Source organism: Myotis davidii, unplaced genomic scaffold (assembly GCF_000327345.1).
Source record: "Myotis davidii unplaced genomic scaffold, ASM32734v1 scaffold228, whole genome shotgun sequence".
NCBI classification, from domain to species: Eukaryota; Metazoa; Chordata; class Mammalia; order Chiroptera; family Vespertilionidae; genus Myotis; species Myotis davidii.
This window is the reverse complement of record NW_006300104.1, coordinates 126,608-143,913: the sequence shown is the minus strand read 5'-3', so window position 1 is coordinate 143,913 and position 17,306 is coordinate 126,608. Positions and strand designations below refer to the sequence as shown.

The 17,306-nt window shown below is 41.6% G+C and overlaps 1 protein-coding gene across 1 annotated transcript in view; it reads left to right on the top strand.

The window, feature by feature from the left end:
* PCSK5 (proprotein convertase subtilisin/kexin type 5) overlaps positions 1 to 17,306 on the top strand; it is a 416,138-nt gene that overhangs the window by 313,355 nt on the left and 85,477 nt on the right. Inside the window, exons 21-22 of the mRNA XM_006776508.2 lie at positions 7,198 to 7,300; positions 13,887 to 14,023. Of these exons, the coding sequence (XP_006776571.2) occupies positions 7,198 to 7,300; positions 13,887 to 14,023 (240 nt within the window). The remainder of the gene's footprint in view (positions 1 to 7,197; positions 7,301 to 13,886; positions 14,024 to 17,306) is intronic.

The following is a 17,306-nucleotide window of genomic DNA, read 5'->3' as shown; positions in this document are numbered from 1 at the left end:
CAGCACCTTTTTAATTTCAGCATCCTTAAGCTAAGACTTAGAATGACTCATCACTAACACAGAGGCAATGTAAAATTCTCTTGAGGACCAGATATATGGGAACCAATTCATCTCTACTAGATTTTCATATAAATTGGGGGACCAGAAAGAGGCAACTATAATTCTGGTAAGTTATTTCTGAAGAGCTAATTTATTTTGTTTGCAGACAGCACTTAAGCAGAAAATCCTTGTGCAGAGCTCCAATTAATTATATTCATTCAAAAAATAAAACACACCATTTTGGGGTTCCTCTTAGGAGTTTCTAACCTAGTAGACAGAACAAGCAGCTGGTAAAACCTCACTTTGATAAATATAACTGCCTTTTAATCAATGGCAATTTTGCCAGGCAAGCCATTTTACCAGACAAAACACATATTTGGAGGGCATATTCAATCATTGAGTAAATCTGCTTTGCGCAATAAGCCTGCTCAAAGTTCATCTGTTTTCACAATGAATTCCCTTTGATACCCTTACCTCACCAAGTGGTTTAGATAAGACATGTGCTCAGTGCTGTCTTTTTATAACTAGCAAAGCTGCTTGGAGAACCAATGCGGAAGTGAATCCGTACCACGTGACAGCCTAACTCTGTCCCTTGCCTAGTTGAATGAATTCATGTAAGATTCACGTCTCTGAACCTCAGTTTCTCATTTGTAAAGGGGGCTGTTGTTTAAATTAAACATTACATAGAATGGCATTTGTAACATGGTAGGTGTCAGTGAATGGGAGCCTGTGTGATTGCTACATCACTGCTGTATTCGGGTGTATTTTTAAACAATATGCTTTTATTGATTTTTATAGAGAAAGGGAGAGGGAGCAAGAAATAGAAATATCAATGATGAGAGAGAATCATTGATTGGCTGCCTCCTGCATGCCCCCTACTGGGGATTGAGCCCAAAACCCGGGCGTGTGACGGTGAATTGAACTGTGACCTCCTCGTTCATAGGTCACGATGCTCAATCTCTGACCCTCACAGGTTAGGCCAGGTGTATTGGCCAAGACTTCATGTCAGATATATTTTTTGAGCAGCGTGATAGAGGTCAAGGCCCAAAATAACAGTGGAAATGCAAAGGATCAGCTCTTAATTCCTTGACCTTTGACAAAGTGCAGACTGAAGTAAGCTAAACATTTACAAGTGTGTTGGACCCACAACTATTCAATACAACCTTTTTTGATGGAATGCCAACCTATGCTGGCGCCAGCGTAGAGTTTTGGGGCACCTGCCCACCAGTGAGCCCTAGCACCTAAGAATGAAAAAGCATTGAGATTAAGAAAGATGTCCTGGCAATCAGAAAACCCTGTGGGGGAGGAAAAGGGGAAGTGGTTGTTGAGAGGCTGAGATAGAAAAGCCGTCGCCCCAGATTCCCCCACTCTAGCTGTTTAATGTTCATTCTTCCTTTATCGATGCTGATGAAAAGAAACAGCACAGTGTTCCATCTGCCGACCTCTCCATTATCACAAGCCTTATACACTTACTCATTTAGTTCTATTCTCACAGGAGGTCTCCTGAGCCTCAGTTAAACAAATTGGCTCCCCAAGATGTTGGTGTTCTTCGGACCCATCCCCAAAGGGCAGACAATCTTGGCCTGTAAAGGAAGAAACTCATCATGTAGACTTGTTTTAATTGTAGTAAAATATTCATAACATAAAATTTACCATTTTAACCCTACAGTTCCATGGCATTAATTACATTCACGCTGCAGTGCAACTATTGTCATCATCCATTTCCAGAACGTTTTCATCTTCTCCAGCTGAAACTTTGTACTCGTTAAGCAGTATCCACCCAATCCCCCCTCCCCTCCAAGCCCTGGCAACCACCATTCTGCTTTCTGTCCCACTGAATTTGACTACTCTAAGCACTTCAAATGAATGGAATCAGGAAATATTTGTCCTCATGTGATTGGTTTATTTCATTTAGCAAAATTTCTTCCAGGTTTGTACATGGCATAGCATGTGTCAGGATGTCCTTCCTTTTTAAGGCTGAATAATTGTGTAGACCAGTGATTTTCAACTGATGTGCCCCAAGAATTTTTAAAATGCACAATACCTAACTAGTCAGGGGCAAATGACCTCTTTTCCCTTAGATTGTAAAAAAACAAAACAAAAAACAAAAACAAACAAACAAAACAACAACAACAGCCAATAGCTGTCAGGTGTAAATAATCAAAATTATACCTTTTTTGTTGTCAGAACAGCAAAAAATACATTTTTTGGTATGCTGGAGAATTTTAGTAATTAATTTATCTGTGCCATGAGATGAAAAAGGTTGAAAAATCACTGGTATAGGCTTTTAAGTAAAGATGTTAGCCATCAATGGATGGCCTTTTTGTATAAAGCTTCATGTTTGCCAGTGAGCATCCACCTATGAACCAGGCAGTCATGGTTTGATTCCAGTCAGAGTACATGCCTGGGGTTGTGGGCTCATTTCCCAGTAGGGCAAGTGAGGGAGGCAGACGATCAATGTTTTCTTTATCTCTCTCTCTCTCTCTTAAAAAAAATCCAAATGACTAATTTCTCTTCAAATGTTCCTCCCATCTTCTATTACCAATCACCCTTGCTAAAAACAGTGTTTTAGATTCACATCATAATATACTAACCTAAGTGTTTATTGATTTATTTAGTTTATATATTTATTTGCTTAAACTCTACAATAAATTTGACTCAAATAAATATTATGAGATACAAAAGAAAGCATAGCATTTCTGAAGAGAAATGAAGCCCTTCTGGGTAGGTGAGCTCTTTATTATGTTATGTTATTCTCAACTTTGTTTAGTAGCTGTGCATGATATAATAAATGCTTGATTAATCTGGGTGATTTTGTAAAGTTTATTTGTAACTTAGACTCATTAACACAAACACATGCTGTAATGTTCTCAGGAGGTGGATCAAGCAGAGTATACCACTAACTTGTAAATTTTTTAATTTACAACTATTAATTTTTTAAGTTGTGTCTTCAACATTTGAGATAGCATTGCTCATGAGACACTACTTCAATGTTTTTTGAACTATTATAGGATGAGATGAAACAGAAACTAAAAGAGGAAACACTTTTGATCACAGGAGAAAGATAACTTGGACATAATAATAATGGATGAAGACACTAGAAAGGAGAGCTTGTAGGATGAGATGGAGAACAAAATATTGGACCACGACGTCTGTGCTATGACTTTAAAAAAATTTTGTATATCATTCCTGTCATAAACATTGAGCTTCATTGTGCAACCAAGACAGATGAAAAGAATTTGCTGCTCCAACAACCAAAAAAAAGGCATCTTCACTATGTCCTTGGAATCTGGCTTTTTTGTTTGTTTCAAATGTGCAGTAGGACACTTGTGCCTGCAAGGGCTGGGGGCAGTTGTTTATATAACTAATTGGACATCCACATAAATATGAAAATCAGACAGGTCCTTTTATTCTCATCTGTTATAAAGCCAGAGTTTGCTCTAAAGTTAAGAGGCATGCAGACTTGAGAGAGGTGTGGTTCAAGCTGTCCTACGCTGACTTGCTTACATAAGCTTCAAGGTTATGAGGTTGTCTCCATTTTGTTTCCAAATGGTAGGAGGCAAAAACATCTTTTAAGGATCACTTACCCAAGAAGAAAAATGCTTGGGAAGGTTTTAGGTTGAGGAGAACTTTTTGTAGGTCAGAGGATAATGGCAAATGTGGAGGAAAAGATTGAAGACAGAGATCCTGGTGGAGAAATATCCCAAGGAAAGATTATGAGCACTAGATTGAGGGTTGCCAATGGCCAGGAGGAGAGACATCTTCCTCAGAAACAGGAGACAAATGAACAGTCAAGGAGAAGATAGAAAGGAACTTTGACACTGAGACAAAGGATGCTGGGGAAACTCAGTATCTTATCAACAAATTAGATAGTGAGGTCACCTTCTGAGAAAGAATGGGTGGAACCCGAGTCTTGAAAAGCTTTGAACCAACTACAGTGAGAAATGCAAGAGGAAAATACAAAGATGAATGAAAGGATGATCAAAAAGGGTAAGCTTAGCATAGTGGGGCATAAGAAGGTTGTGTTTGGAGGGGGTATTTGAAATCTCAGAGTTGGGGCAATTCCAAGAGATGATTATATCTCAGGTGATTATATCTATGTGAGTGCCAACAGAGGCCATGATAGTTGAGCAGATCAAGAAAACATGAGGCCAGGGTATCAGTGCCACATACTGGCTTATGGAACTTAAGGAAGAGAAAAACAAAAGACATAGGGGAATTGAAAATTTCCACAGTAAAATCCCAATAACCCTTGCTTGACCTAGCCATGATTCATCTAACTACAGAGGCGGCTTTGGGTGTAAATATGACATAACTCTCAGAACCATCTAAGAAGCACTTGATTTAGCAGAGCAAGGTGTATTTACTTTAAAATCCCACCCTAGCATTGGTTCTAATACACCGTGAAGATTAAGGTGGATGGGTGGCGAGATTTAGGACAACCAAACCACTGTGTCCGATTTTATAGGCACCAATGTCAAGGTAAAATAACAGTCTTTGCCTCTAAGTCTAGGAGAGTCCAGTGTATGCCCTTGCTCTTCTATTTTAGACTGTCCAAGGAAGGCGAAGTCTCCTAGCCAGCATTTAGATTATAATTATCTCCTTAAAAATCATTATTTTTAAAAAATATATTTTTATTGATTTCAGAGAGAGAAACATTGAGAGAAAATCACCGATCGGCTGCCTCCTGCATGCCCCCTACTGGGAATTGAGCTCACAACCCGGGGATGTGTCCTTGACTGAAATCAAATCCAGGACCCTTTAGTTTGCAGGCTGATGCTCTATCCACTGAGCCAAACCAGCTAGGGAACAAATCATTCTTATAAAATACCTTTGAGAACCCAAGAGCAGGGTCTTTTTAATTTGTATATCTCTAAATTTTACCTAGTGCCTGGTACATAAGTGTTCAAAAAATATACATGGAATGAAAAAATGAATGAACAAGCTATGATCTATATTTCTCTAGAAAACATTTTCTTTGGCTTTAGAAGCCTCTGTGACCCTTCCCCATACCTGTTCCACTCAGTACATATATTTTCAAAGATACATAGCTATCATCCAACACAAATTATTAGCATTGGCAATGTAGGCAAGATCTACTTGCTCCTACGAAGTCTGCCCCAGATTCTCTGCTCTTTATCTTGCTGGTGCCTGGATTGATAATAATACTGTTGAATTTGTTGTGCTTTCTGACAAAAGTAGAAGAGGTTGCACAAGGGCAATAATTAAGAGGTAGAATAGGTAGAAGATGATACCTATATTGATATCAACACTCCTATTAGACAGAAGTCCAGGTTCTTTTTCTGCTTTGGGACTGATTACCAACTGATCTGTTCTGACATCTTTGTGTGAATTAGTGAAAGGCACCCCCTTTAGAGAAAGAGGCAGCCAACACATTTTCATGGCTTGGTGCAATCAACATGGGATGGATTTCCAACTCCACGTGACCATTTAGGCAGGTACCTTGTGCAGTGAACAACTTGCCTATTTGCATGTTTTGACCCCACTGGTGACTCACTCTAAATCTCACTCATTTTTGTAGTTTAGTGCCAGCAAGTAGACGACTTATAGATATAAGTTTACCTTACCCAACTGTACTAATTCAGTAAAATTACGGGGAAAGGCAGAGAAGTAGACTTCCCTCTATTCGTAACCAGTCATCTATGTTTCCAGGGCTTGTTTTTTTTTTCCCATACAGTTAAAATAAATCAGGGAGCGAATCTTGGAGTTCCAATAACACCACTTGATTAAACGATAGATATGTGGTACATATACACAATAGAATACTCCTCAGCCATAAGAAATGACAAAATAGCACCAATTGCAACAACATGGACGGACCTTGAGAACATTATGCTCAGTAAAATAAGTCAGACAGAAAAAGCTAAGAACCATATGATTTCACTCATATGTGAGATATAAAACTGAAACTTATGAACACAAACAGCAGTGTGGTGGTTGCCATAGAGAAGAGGGTAGAGGAAGAAGGGGGCCCTAAAATAAGGTAGCAGGGAAAGATTTGACTTTGAGTGGTGGGGACATGGTGCAATATACAGATCTTGTAACACAGAAACTCACACATGAAATCTATATGTTTATATTGACCAACGTCACCCCAATTTAATAAATAAAAATTTTAATTAATAAATAAATAAACCATTGGTGAGTCCTGCTACCTCACTGCTCTGTCTGATCTCAGATTGACAATGTTCAGACATGCTTACAGGGCTATGAAAGTTGGTGTGGGAGGCAAGTGAAGGTTGTGACTCTGCTGAAATCTGAAGTTTCTAAGCATGATCTCTTTCTAAACCATACAAAGTGGGTCTCTGGATCAGAGTAAAAGAATTTCAGTTTCTTTTCAGTCAATTTCTTGTAAGACAATGGGAGCAGAGAATGAGTGTAGTGTGAGTAGAGGGTTGAATCCAATGAGCCACAGACCTATCACTGGATTATCACCTTCAATGAGGGTTCACCTCTCTCTACCGCCATTGCTGTGGGAATAATTTCTTAAATGTTTACAAGAAGTTGGTGAGGCTGGACTTGCTTCTGTGGAAAGGCCATGTTGTGTTTTTCCTTGGGAAGGATAAGCTTTCCAATTAAATGAAGAATTCTCTGGCTATCTCTTCACTGTTACTCTTTCAGGGTGAGATGCAGCTGACATCTGTCCAATGTCAGCCAAGCTTCAACTCCCTTTCTTGACAAGTAATCACAATCCTTCCCAGAGTGATGAGACAGGACCTAGGTGGGTCCAGTTTGCTTCTTGACTTGAACCAAAGCTATACTGGGGTCTCTGTGGCCCATAAGCCTTCAGCCTTACACAGGGAAGTCAGTAGGAGCTCAGTGAAGGGATCCTGTCGGAAGCCCCCTTGACTTCTCTCTACTTATAAAATTTGTAACACATTTTGACTAGATTCAAAATTATGTCATTGCCTCATAACTTTTTCAGGTTCCAACTTTCAGGGCCTCTGGGAGAGGAGCAGTTGTTATTATAAGGTCAGGATTTAGGACTGGCAACTGAAGCCATTCAAGGTCTCTTCTCTCTGGGTTGTCTCCATGGCTTTCAGGCAGCCACAGACAGATCTGGCTGCTCTCAGACTGACAGCCCAGGAAACAACTGCCATGTAGAAATGAGGTAAACAACTGCATTTTGTTCCCCAGGAGAATACGTTGATGAGCATGGCCACTGCCAGATCTGTGAAGCCTCATGTGCCAAGTGCTGGGGGCCGACCCAGGAAAACTGCCTTGACTGTCCCGTTACAAGGTGAGTAGCCTCTCAGTATCTCCTATGGTTGATTGAGAGCTTATGGGTTGCAAGTTGGATGGAGAAGGTGCTTACCACCTTAGAGGCACATGTGGGGCCTGCAGGAGAAAGAATCAAACTCCTTCCCATGACACAGTAACCCTCCATGGTATGACCACAGGCCACCTCTGTAGCCTCTTCTCCCCAGGATGCCCAGTAACCACTACAAAAATCAGTCCCCTGGACACTAGAGCGGTTTTCTCATCAATGAAGATGGTGGAGACTGAGGCCTGGAATCTCATCCCTTTCTGCACACCCACCCCTCAACCATCATCCCCATTGCTGAGCAAATATTTAATCAAATTTCTAGAATCACTTCAAGGTTAAACTTTTCTATGAAGGCATTTTTTAAAATATATTTTTATTTATTTCAGAGAGGAAGGGAGAAGGGGAGACAGATAGAAACATTAATGATGAGAATCATTGGTCAGCTGCCTCCTGCATGCTCCACACTGGGGATTGAGCTTGCAACCCGAGCATATATCCTGACCAGGAATCAAACTATGACTTCCTGATTTATAGTTGACTCTCAACCACTGAGCCACGCTAGCTGGGCTATGAAGGCATTAACTTCTTCCTTTTTATGTTCTACCTAAACTTCCATAATAGCAACTATGACATTTTTAAGGCATTCATTTACAAAGTGATCCCTTCGTTAGACTGCACACCCCTTGGAATACTCATCTTTATATCTCTATTACCTATCACAATGCTCAGAAAATGGTAGGTACTCAATAAATGTCTGATAGCCCTAGCTGGTTTGGCTCAGTGGATAGAGCGCCACCCTGTGGACTGGAGGGTCCCGGGTTCAATTCTGGTCAAGGGCACATGCCTGAGTTGCTGGCTTGATCCCCAGTGGGGGCATGCAGGAGGTAGCCAATCAATGATTCCCTCTCATCATTGATGTTTCTATCTCTCTCCCTCTCCCTTACTCTCTGAAATAAAAAAAGATATTAAAATAAATAAAAGTAATAATGTTGAGTGGGACTGCCTGCTTTAAAAAAAATAAAAAATAAAAAATGTCTGATAGCTGAATGGATGCGGAAATAGCAAGTATCTAAATGGGATGGGCATTTCTGCTAATACACTAAAAATTTCTATTAATGAAAATAGTTGGGATCTTGTTGTATTTTAGTCAACGCTCCTCTGATTCTAGCACTTAGCAGTTGTTGATTGACTGGGTGTTTGAACGGCCTCATCACTGCTCTGCTTAATGCATGGGAAGCCGAGTTTCTCCCAAGACCAGAATGATGAGGCTTCTTCAGTGGCAGGTGAATCTCTAAGATGGACATTCCCTCTGCCTTACACAACAATGCTTTCATCTAATTCTTCCTCAGGACTGCAATATCCTGAGCAGGAATTGTGGTGTATTTGTCTCTTTGTTCCCCTACAGTGATCAACATATAGTCATAATTCAATAAATGTGGGTTTTATTGAACACTATATAGTGTGTAATCAATAGCATGGGCTTGGCTTTCCCAATGGCTCCCTCAAAAAGAGAAGAAGAGAGGGAAAGACGTAGGGACAGAGGAAGGGAGGGAATAAAGGAGGGCTGGATAGAGGAAGGGAGAGAGGGAGATGCAAAAGAAACCTTAAGAATTCTCAATGTTAACTGTGATAACATTTTCCAAGTGTCTCTGAGATATCTATACCTCTAAATATTGAATTTGCTTTAAAGCAGTTTCAGGGCATACTATTAGATACAGACAGCTTTCTGAAAATGGGTCCTGTTTCTCCTCTAATTCCTCACCATATCAATAATCAAATTCCATTACATGTTTGGACATCTTTGAACTAAGAGAACTTTTTAGCATTTGTTTAATAAAGCAGCTACATCATCCAGAAGTCATCATTCCCTTGGGCGCACCAGAGTAAGAAAAAAATTCTACTATCATAAATGGCCATTTAACAAAATCTAAGCCCATTGGTACAAGATCAGATATACACCTCCTGGACCATTTAGCTGGCTTAACTTATTTAAGCAGCCCAAGCTTTAGATTTTGAAGAAAGAAAAATGATGTGTTTGGACCTTGAACCAGGATGTCTTCCTAAGGAACAATTTTCTTCTCATCTCCCTGAGTACTCCATGTCTTTCCCCACCTCTCTTCCTTGATGTTAACTACTTGCAAATATGTCCAAGAAAGGGCATCGTATCATGGCAATGAACTACCCAACTTCTTTTCTTATCCGCATTTTACTGGAAGGAGTTTTGAGAAGATGAGAAGAAAAAAACTACATTGAAAGATGATGTGGACTTACTTGTTCTTGAAAGGGCAGCAAAGTATTTTCTAAACTATGTCCTTAAGTAGAATCAAGTCCATTCAAGAGTCTTGAGCACTTGGTTCATGCCCAGCTCTGAGTTAGGTGCAAGGCTCATGAATTCTTATAGGTGACTCAAAGTTAAGGGATGGTGAAGCATACAGAAAAGCAATAGTGGGGCAGCTTTAACACCGCAGGCCTGAAGCCAAAGCTGCAACCATGGGAGAGGAGATACCTTATAGAAACTGGAGCTAGAGGGGACACAGTCACTCCAGAACCCTGGAAGGAGGAAGCAGAGTTGTGGCTCTGGCTGGAATAAATATCTCAATCTCTCCTCGCACCCTCAGATCTCCCGCAGGTGTTTCCCTTTGCCTGAAATTAACAGGATGCCAATGGGAAATATCCTTTGCAGATGAGAGAAGTGAGCCTGGGGATGCAAACCTAATGCGCACAATTCCAGCACAGCACTACAGAGAATGCTGACCAATGGATCTGGCGCAGGGGCGTGGGGAGACTAACAGAACCACCAAAATAGGTGGTCTCTGAGTTTCTTCTTATTCTTAACCTTTTGTGTCTCCAGTCCAGGTAGAATAAAGTTCATCCCTAAAGGATTTTACCTTAGAGGTTTGCTTCAAAACAATATGGGGAGCGGGGGAAGTAAATTAGTGGAGGTTGAGATGAAATAAGATTGGCTATGTGTTGGTAATTGTTAAAGCTGAGTGAAGAATACAGTGGGGGAGGGGTGTATTGTGATGTTTATTTTACATGTTTAAATTTTTCCATAATAACATTTTAAAGAATAATTAAACTCTGAAGTTGTTTTATAGGAAATCAACATCTTAAAAGCCCTCTCTTCATCTTCTAGCTTTTCCTTTGCATTTCCATCAATCCTAGATCCTTGAAGACTATTGAAAACTTCGAGTATTTTTGCCTCTATTTAACACAGATAGCTCTGTAATGCCCTGATCCTTATGTCCCAAGCTAATCTCCCAACCCAGTCCCAAAATTAGAGTTAAGAAACTAATTAAAAGCATTTAAAAGTTACCTCTGTTCTTACCAATCTCAAATGTTTTGTTTGATGTTTCAATGAATTTAAGAAGACTTTTTGCCAGATTTCCTTCTGTTAAAACATTAAAACACCCAGAAATTACATGAAGTACCTTTGTGATGGCTTTAGTTAGGCCAAACCAACAATCGACACAGAGGACCAGCTAACCCTGACTTGCCATCTCTTCTGTTCCAGTTCACATCTCTCTCTCTCTCTCTCTCCCTCTCTCTCTCTCTCTCTCTCTCTCTCTCTCACACACACACACACACACACACACACACACACACACACACTGGGGCCTCTGGAAAATTTGGTGGCAATGTTGAGAGCATGCTTCTGCCCAGCTTTAGCACTTGGTTTTGCTGCCTTCTTCCTTTCCATGAACCCTGGTGGACCTAGAATGGTTCACTGCTTATAAAAAGCCAACAGCACACATGACTTGGGGAGAGAAGTGCTTCCCCTGCAGTGATGAGCTTGCCTGAGTGTCTCAGAATTCCATAAACTGGATGACCAGGTATCCCAAAGATGGCTTGAGTTGCTTTTTAAATGTTTTCAGCAGCCCCATGGAGCCCAGGGCAAGGTATCTATCCTCCACCTGGGAAGATCTGTTGGTGTCGGTGGAAATCTGCGCCACTTGAAGTGGTACTTTGCTTTAAGTTCCTTGGCAAGTTTTCTGGTGGGGATGGGGGCACAGGGGATGATGTAATTCTGTGCTGGCACTTAGGCATGACTGTTTTCTCTATATTCCCATCTTTAGAAAGAAGCATGTTCTCACAAAAACTGGGTAGGTCACTTGTGCTTTCCTGAGGGGAGAAGGGAAGGAGGTAATTTAAAGCACCATTATGTGCTTAGTTCTTTCTTAAAATTAAGGACTCAAGTGAGAAAGGCAGCCCAATACCCAAATAAAAAATATTACACCATCTGTTTCACCCCCACCCCAGTTTCTGGGTGATTTTAAATGGTTCCCAGCATTAACAGTATTAGTTGCCCCTCTCAAGAGAAATAACTTCTCCCTAAACCAATCTGTCATATCTTTCTACAAAGGACAAAATGGTGATAACTTTCCATCCCCTCTTCTTTTAGCAAGAAAATGAACCCTCGCAAATAAACACACCCCATTCTCCTTTTGGCAGAGTGTTGAGTGGCTTCCTTGTTCAAAAACCTCAGAAGGCTCCTTGCTTAGTTTTTCTTAAAGGGAGGTTTTTTGTTTTGTTTTGTTTTTTAACTAGCCACATCCAAATTATCCCTTGAAAAATCTTCTAGCTCAGAAAGCAGAGGCAGGGTGAGGCTGGGATATTCCAAGTTGGCATTAGTGCCATCTGCTAAAAATCTGGGCTGAGAACAGTCCTCTCATTATACGCCATGGTGCAGAGGATTTGACACGGACACCCAGATACTAGTATGTGTGCGGGTCTGTTTAGGGCTGGACTCCACACACCGCAGTGGGAGCCAAAAGAACTGTTCACACCAGTGGTGCTGGGTAGGGTGACCAAAACCTGGGTGGGACCAGGCGGGGGGAGGGGAGTACGGGGAGTGAGGCAGCCTTCTGTTTTATGCTGTGGGCTTTAATCCTATTCCGTTTCCAAACAGATGCAAAGGACACAGGGAGTAGGAACAAGATGGAAGGCTGCAAGTAACACACTATTCAGCATGCCTTGCCCCACCCCAATTTCCAAGACTGGAATTCAAATTCCTATCTCAGTTTAGGGCTGGCTCTGCCTATGGAAATAGGGCCAGTGCCAACCCAGGAACAAATAGCATGAGGCCTACACCTGGCCTTCCACATGCATCCAGTCTGAGTGGAGAGAGGTGGTGGAGAGAAAAGGCAACTCTGCCTTTTTTGCAGGCCCTTAGTTTCCCGAGACTTGGATGCCAGCATTGTGCCCTTGGGGACATGTATGTACTACATGCTCAGTTAATCATCCAACTGATACATTGGATGCTACTCTAAAGACACTCTACAAGACACCAATTTGGTACCACCTGTATTAGGTAGGAGTCATTTAGCAAACTCCATAGTAATCCATTCAGACTATCAGTGAGCAGAAGGTGGAGCAGCAATTCTCAAAGTGTGTTCTCTAGACCAGAACGTGAATGTTACCCAGGAACTGGTCAAAAATACAATTTCTCAGCTCTCTTCATGCTGGACCTAATGAATTAGAAACTCAGGGGGTTGGGCCGCCCCACCCCCTCCCCAGCTCACCACATCTATTCACATTAGCTATCTGAGTCTTGCACTTGGGACACATTTTGAATACAATTCACTTAACTACATACAATTTTGGGATTACTGTGCAAGGGTAAAACAGAAGCAAAACTATGGAAATATTAGCCATGACATATATATATATATAAAAGCCTAAGCGACCGTTATGACCGAACGACCGGTCGCTATGACACACACTGGCCACCAGGGGGCAGGCGCTCAACGCAGGAGCTGCTCCCCGGTGATCAGTGTGTCCCAAAGCCAACCTCCTGCCATCCCTGCCCCCAGCCAGACGGCCCCTATTGGTCCTGGTCTCCAGCCGGGGGGGGATGACCCCACCTGTGCACGAATTCGTGCACCAGGCCTCTAGTAGGTGTATAAAACCAAAGGTTTTAGAAGCTCAGCTGCTTACTTATTTCCAATGCCCTTATAGGGGACTGAAAACATGATCAGAAAATAAAGATATGGTACCCTATGCTTCAGGAAACGCTTGTAGAAAAGACACACATACTTGCCATAAGCATAGGCCAAGTTTATAAGTAACACCTAAACCCAGGACAGTGCTTCCCTCTATCGTCTAGGAGCCCTTAGAGCTGACATCTGCCTTGCAAAGTGTGAGCATGCTCATATCTAAAGGAAGGATTTTTTCTCCAAGGTCTCTGTATTCAAAGTACCATTTAGTGTCTTGAAAATTCCAAGACCATCCTCTAACTGTGGGCTGGGATTGTCTGGGGCCTACAATATGGGTTTAATCCCTGCGGGCACTGGTTAACTTATTTGCAACCCAGATCAGGACTGCATCGCCAGCCAGTTTCTGGCACGGCTGCTGTGGAGTCCAACCCTCAAGCCAAGCAAGGATGGGTACATGATTAATATTCCACATGGTCTAAGATGATCAGTCCCAGGCATCCCCCTTGTGTCTGGAACAATGAAACCAAGTTTGTGCGGTGAAACATGAACACCACATGTTCTAAAACTGAAGGCTATTCCAGAAAGTCACCCTTACAAACTCTGAAAGTCTGCTCTTCCTCTAGGGTTTTGGATGATGGCCGCTGCGTTTTGGACTGTCCCTCAGGAAAATTTGCATTGAAGAACCAATGCCATCTATGCCACTACACTTGCCAAGAATGCCAGGGAAACGAGCCTTCCAACTGCACCTCCTGTGGAGTAGGTGAGGGAGTCTGTTTGGTCATTTGTTCTTCGTTGCTTCAAACCTGTTCTCCCAGGGACACTGTCTGGTTTGACTCAGAAGCTTCATCCGTGGGGTGAAGGGGTTGAGGTTAGGCAGCTGTTCGTTAGAGAATGTGTACAACCTTGAAGTTGCTGCTTGCTGTCAGGATACAAGTTTACATTGTTGGAGACTCGCTGCCCCTGAAATGAGAGAGAAGCTACGAGATGTCTTTCCAGAGAAGGAGAAAGAAAGGGCATGAGAACATGACATCAGCCATGAGAGAGACAGTTAAGCTAAGGTTTGTAGAGGTAAAAGTGAAAAGCTAGGAAATTAAGGCAGACACATTCAGTCTTTTCAGAGAAATATTGTAATAGAGGTTGTGTCAAGTTCTCTTCAGCCAAGAGCTATGCCACTTAGAAGCTGTCACCGCCCTGTGGGAACAAAGTAACCACGGCAAAACACAAATATGACCTTCCCTGTCCGTTTTAATGACTCAAAGTTTATGCTGTCGCTGAATTATATTCCGCGATGTTAAAGGTCCTCTGACATTTGACCCCTACTTTGACCTCAGGTGGGACAGATTCATATTTTACCTTAATTTTTATTTTATTTTTAAAAATATATTTAATTGATTTTTTTACAGAGAGGAAGGGAGAGGAATAGAGAGTTAGAAACATCAATGAGAGATTAAGATTGATCAGCTGCCTCCTGCACACCCCCTTCTGGGGATGTGCCTGCAACCAAGGTACATGCCCTTGACTGGAACTGAACCTGGGACCCTTCAGTCCATAGGCTGACGCTCTATCCACTGAGCCAAACCAGTTAGAGCTTACCTTAATTTTAAAATTGGGACATTTCAAAGAAAAATCTGGGTTTTTTGTTGCGCTTAAAAACTTGGAAGATCTAGCGACACTGGGTCCACATTCCCCAAATGGTTGGCCTGAGAGTATTTCTCCACAATTCCCACCACTCCCAGTTTCTCGCTGATTCTGAGTCTGTCAGTTATCACCATCAGCATACTTACATGGCATTTCTGGGGAAAGAGGATTATTTATCTTTATTCTTGCTTATAATAAAATTGAGAAAAATAAGCACAAATTGATAGTATCATGCTTTTGTGGAAAAATAGGAAGTAACACATTTATTTGCATAATTTTAATTTTAATTATTTGTGAGTTTTTATGTAAACAAAGTACTATATCTACGTCAAATTTTATCTCCAGCCTGCTTGTTCTGTTTCCTTCCTTATTTATAACATAGTGATCATGGTTGCCCCTCTTAGGATTATTCTGAAAATGAAATAAGACTTAGTGAGATAGAGTAATAAACCACTTAGAACAGGGCTGGGCATATAAGAAGCACTCAGTAAATATTAACTTATTGTTATTAATACTGTTATTGTTTATACTTCCTTATCCCTATGGGCATTTGATTTCTCTAGCTGTTCAAAGACTTCACTTGAGCTGTTCCCCACTCACTGTCTGCCTGACCTCTTTCTATTCATTCATCCGTTAGAGCTCAGTTGCAATGGCATTTCCTCAGTATGGGTTGTTCTACCCCCCTTGTCTAGGTTAAGTCCCCCTCATAGGAGGATCCTTGGAATCCTGCACTTCTCACATTACAAGCCACCTCTCACTTGATACCTATCTTATCCATAAGGCTATGCCTTGTAAAAGCAGTGAATGGTTTTGCCTGTTTTCTGTTGTATTTTGAGCACTAGCACAGTATCTGGCATATGGAAGGCACAAAAGAAAACTGAATGAATGAATGAATGAATGAATCAGTAGAAAGAACATCAATACCAGCAGTCAGAAATCCTGGGTTCTAGTTCTTCACTTCACCTCTTTAAGTCTCTCCTTGTTTGAAAAAAAGAGAAGCACAGATAAGATGGCATCTAAAATCCCTTTCAGATTTATGCACAGGATTTAAATCGATGGGGTATCCAAACTATCAGACCCAACTAAGTGAGCTGCCATAATACTCAGGCTATTAGAAAATGACCAAATCCTGGCATACTCTTGTACCAAGCCTATGGGGAAAGCTGGCCATGGACAAGGCATCTAAGTGACCTCCTTTTGCAGGGTCTGTATATTTAAAATACCAAGATCCTTCAAATTTCTGTCCTTTAAATCCAATGATAATATCCAAAGCTGTAGAGATAATAAAGCCATGTCTAAACAATAAAAATGGGATTGGAAAGCATTTTCTCTAATATCTAAACCCATTACCATTGTGTATTTTAAGATCCATTTGGAATGTTGGGAAAATAGGAAAACTGCTAAATATTAATTCACTTACTCATTCAATCATTCAGTAAATATGAACTTAAATGCCCCCAAGCCTCTGGATCCTGAGTTGATGTCAAGTGAAAGTGTAGAGAATGTAAAACTGTGGATCAGAAAGAGAGTAGGCTTACCACTGCTCTCCCACAGCTCTTCCTACCTATATCTGAGAAGTTTGGCCCTCTTAAAAACAAGATCTTTTCTTTTTTTCCATTTTTTAATTAATTTTATTGAGGTGACATTGGTTAATATGGTCATACTAGAGGCCTGATGCATGAATTCATGCACGGGTGGGGTCCGGCCGGCCCGCCCTGATCAGGGTAGGGGGGCCCAATTGGGGGCGGGGCTGGCTGGGGGAGGGGCTGCAGGCAGTTGACTGGTAGCCCCACCCCTGATGGAGGTGGGGAGGTGGCGATCAGGGGCAGGGCCAGTCGGAAAGAGGGGCCACAGGCAGTTGGCTGGCCGGCCCTGCCCCCTGGTCGAACTCCCAGTCGAGGGGATAATTTGCATATTAGCCTTTTATTATATAGGATAGGTTTCAGGTGTGGGTTTCTATGTTACAAGATCTGTATATTGCACTGTGTGCCCACCACCCAAAGTCAAATCTTCTCCTGTCACCATATATTAGGATCCCCTTCATCCCCCTACCCCCTTCCCTCTGGCAACCACCACACCACTGTTTGTGTTCACAAGTTTCACTTTTACATACACACAATAGACTACTACTCAGCCATAAGAAAGGACGAAATACTGCCATTTGCAACAACATGGATGGACCTTGGCAATATTATTCTAAGTGAAATAAGCCAGTCAGAAAAAGCTGAACCATATGATTTCAGTCATATGGGGAAATAGGATCATCTCTGAATGAGCCATGGAAATTGGAGTTTGCTAGGCTTTCATAATGTGTCTGAGAACATAATTTGGAAGGTTAACCCTTGTGTGGTCTCCTGAGATTCAGGTTCTACCAGATCAAGGTTTTATGCTCCACAACACTGGTC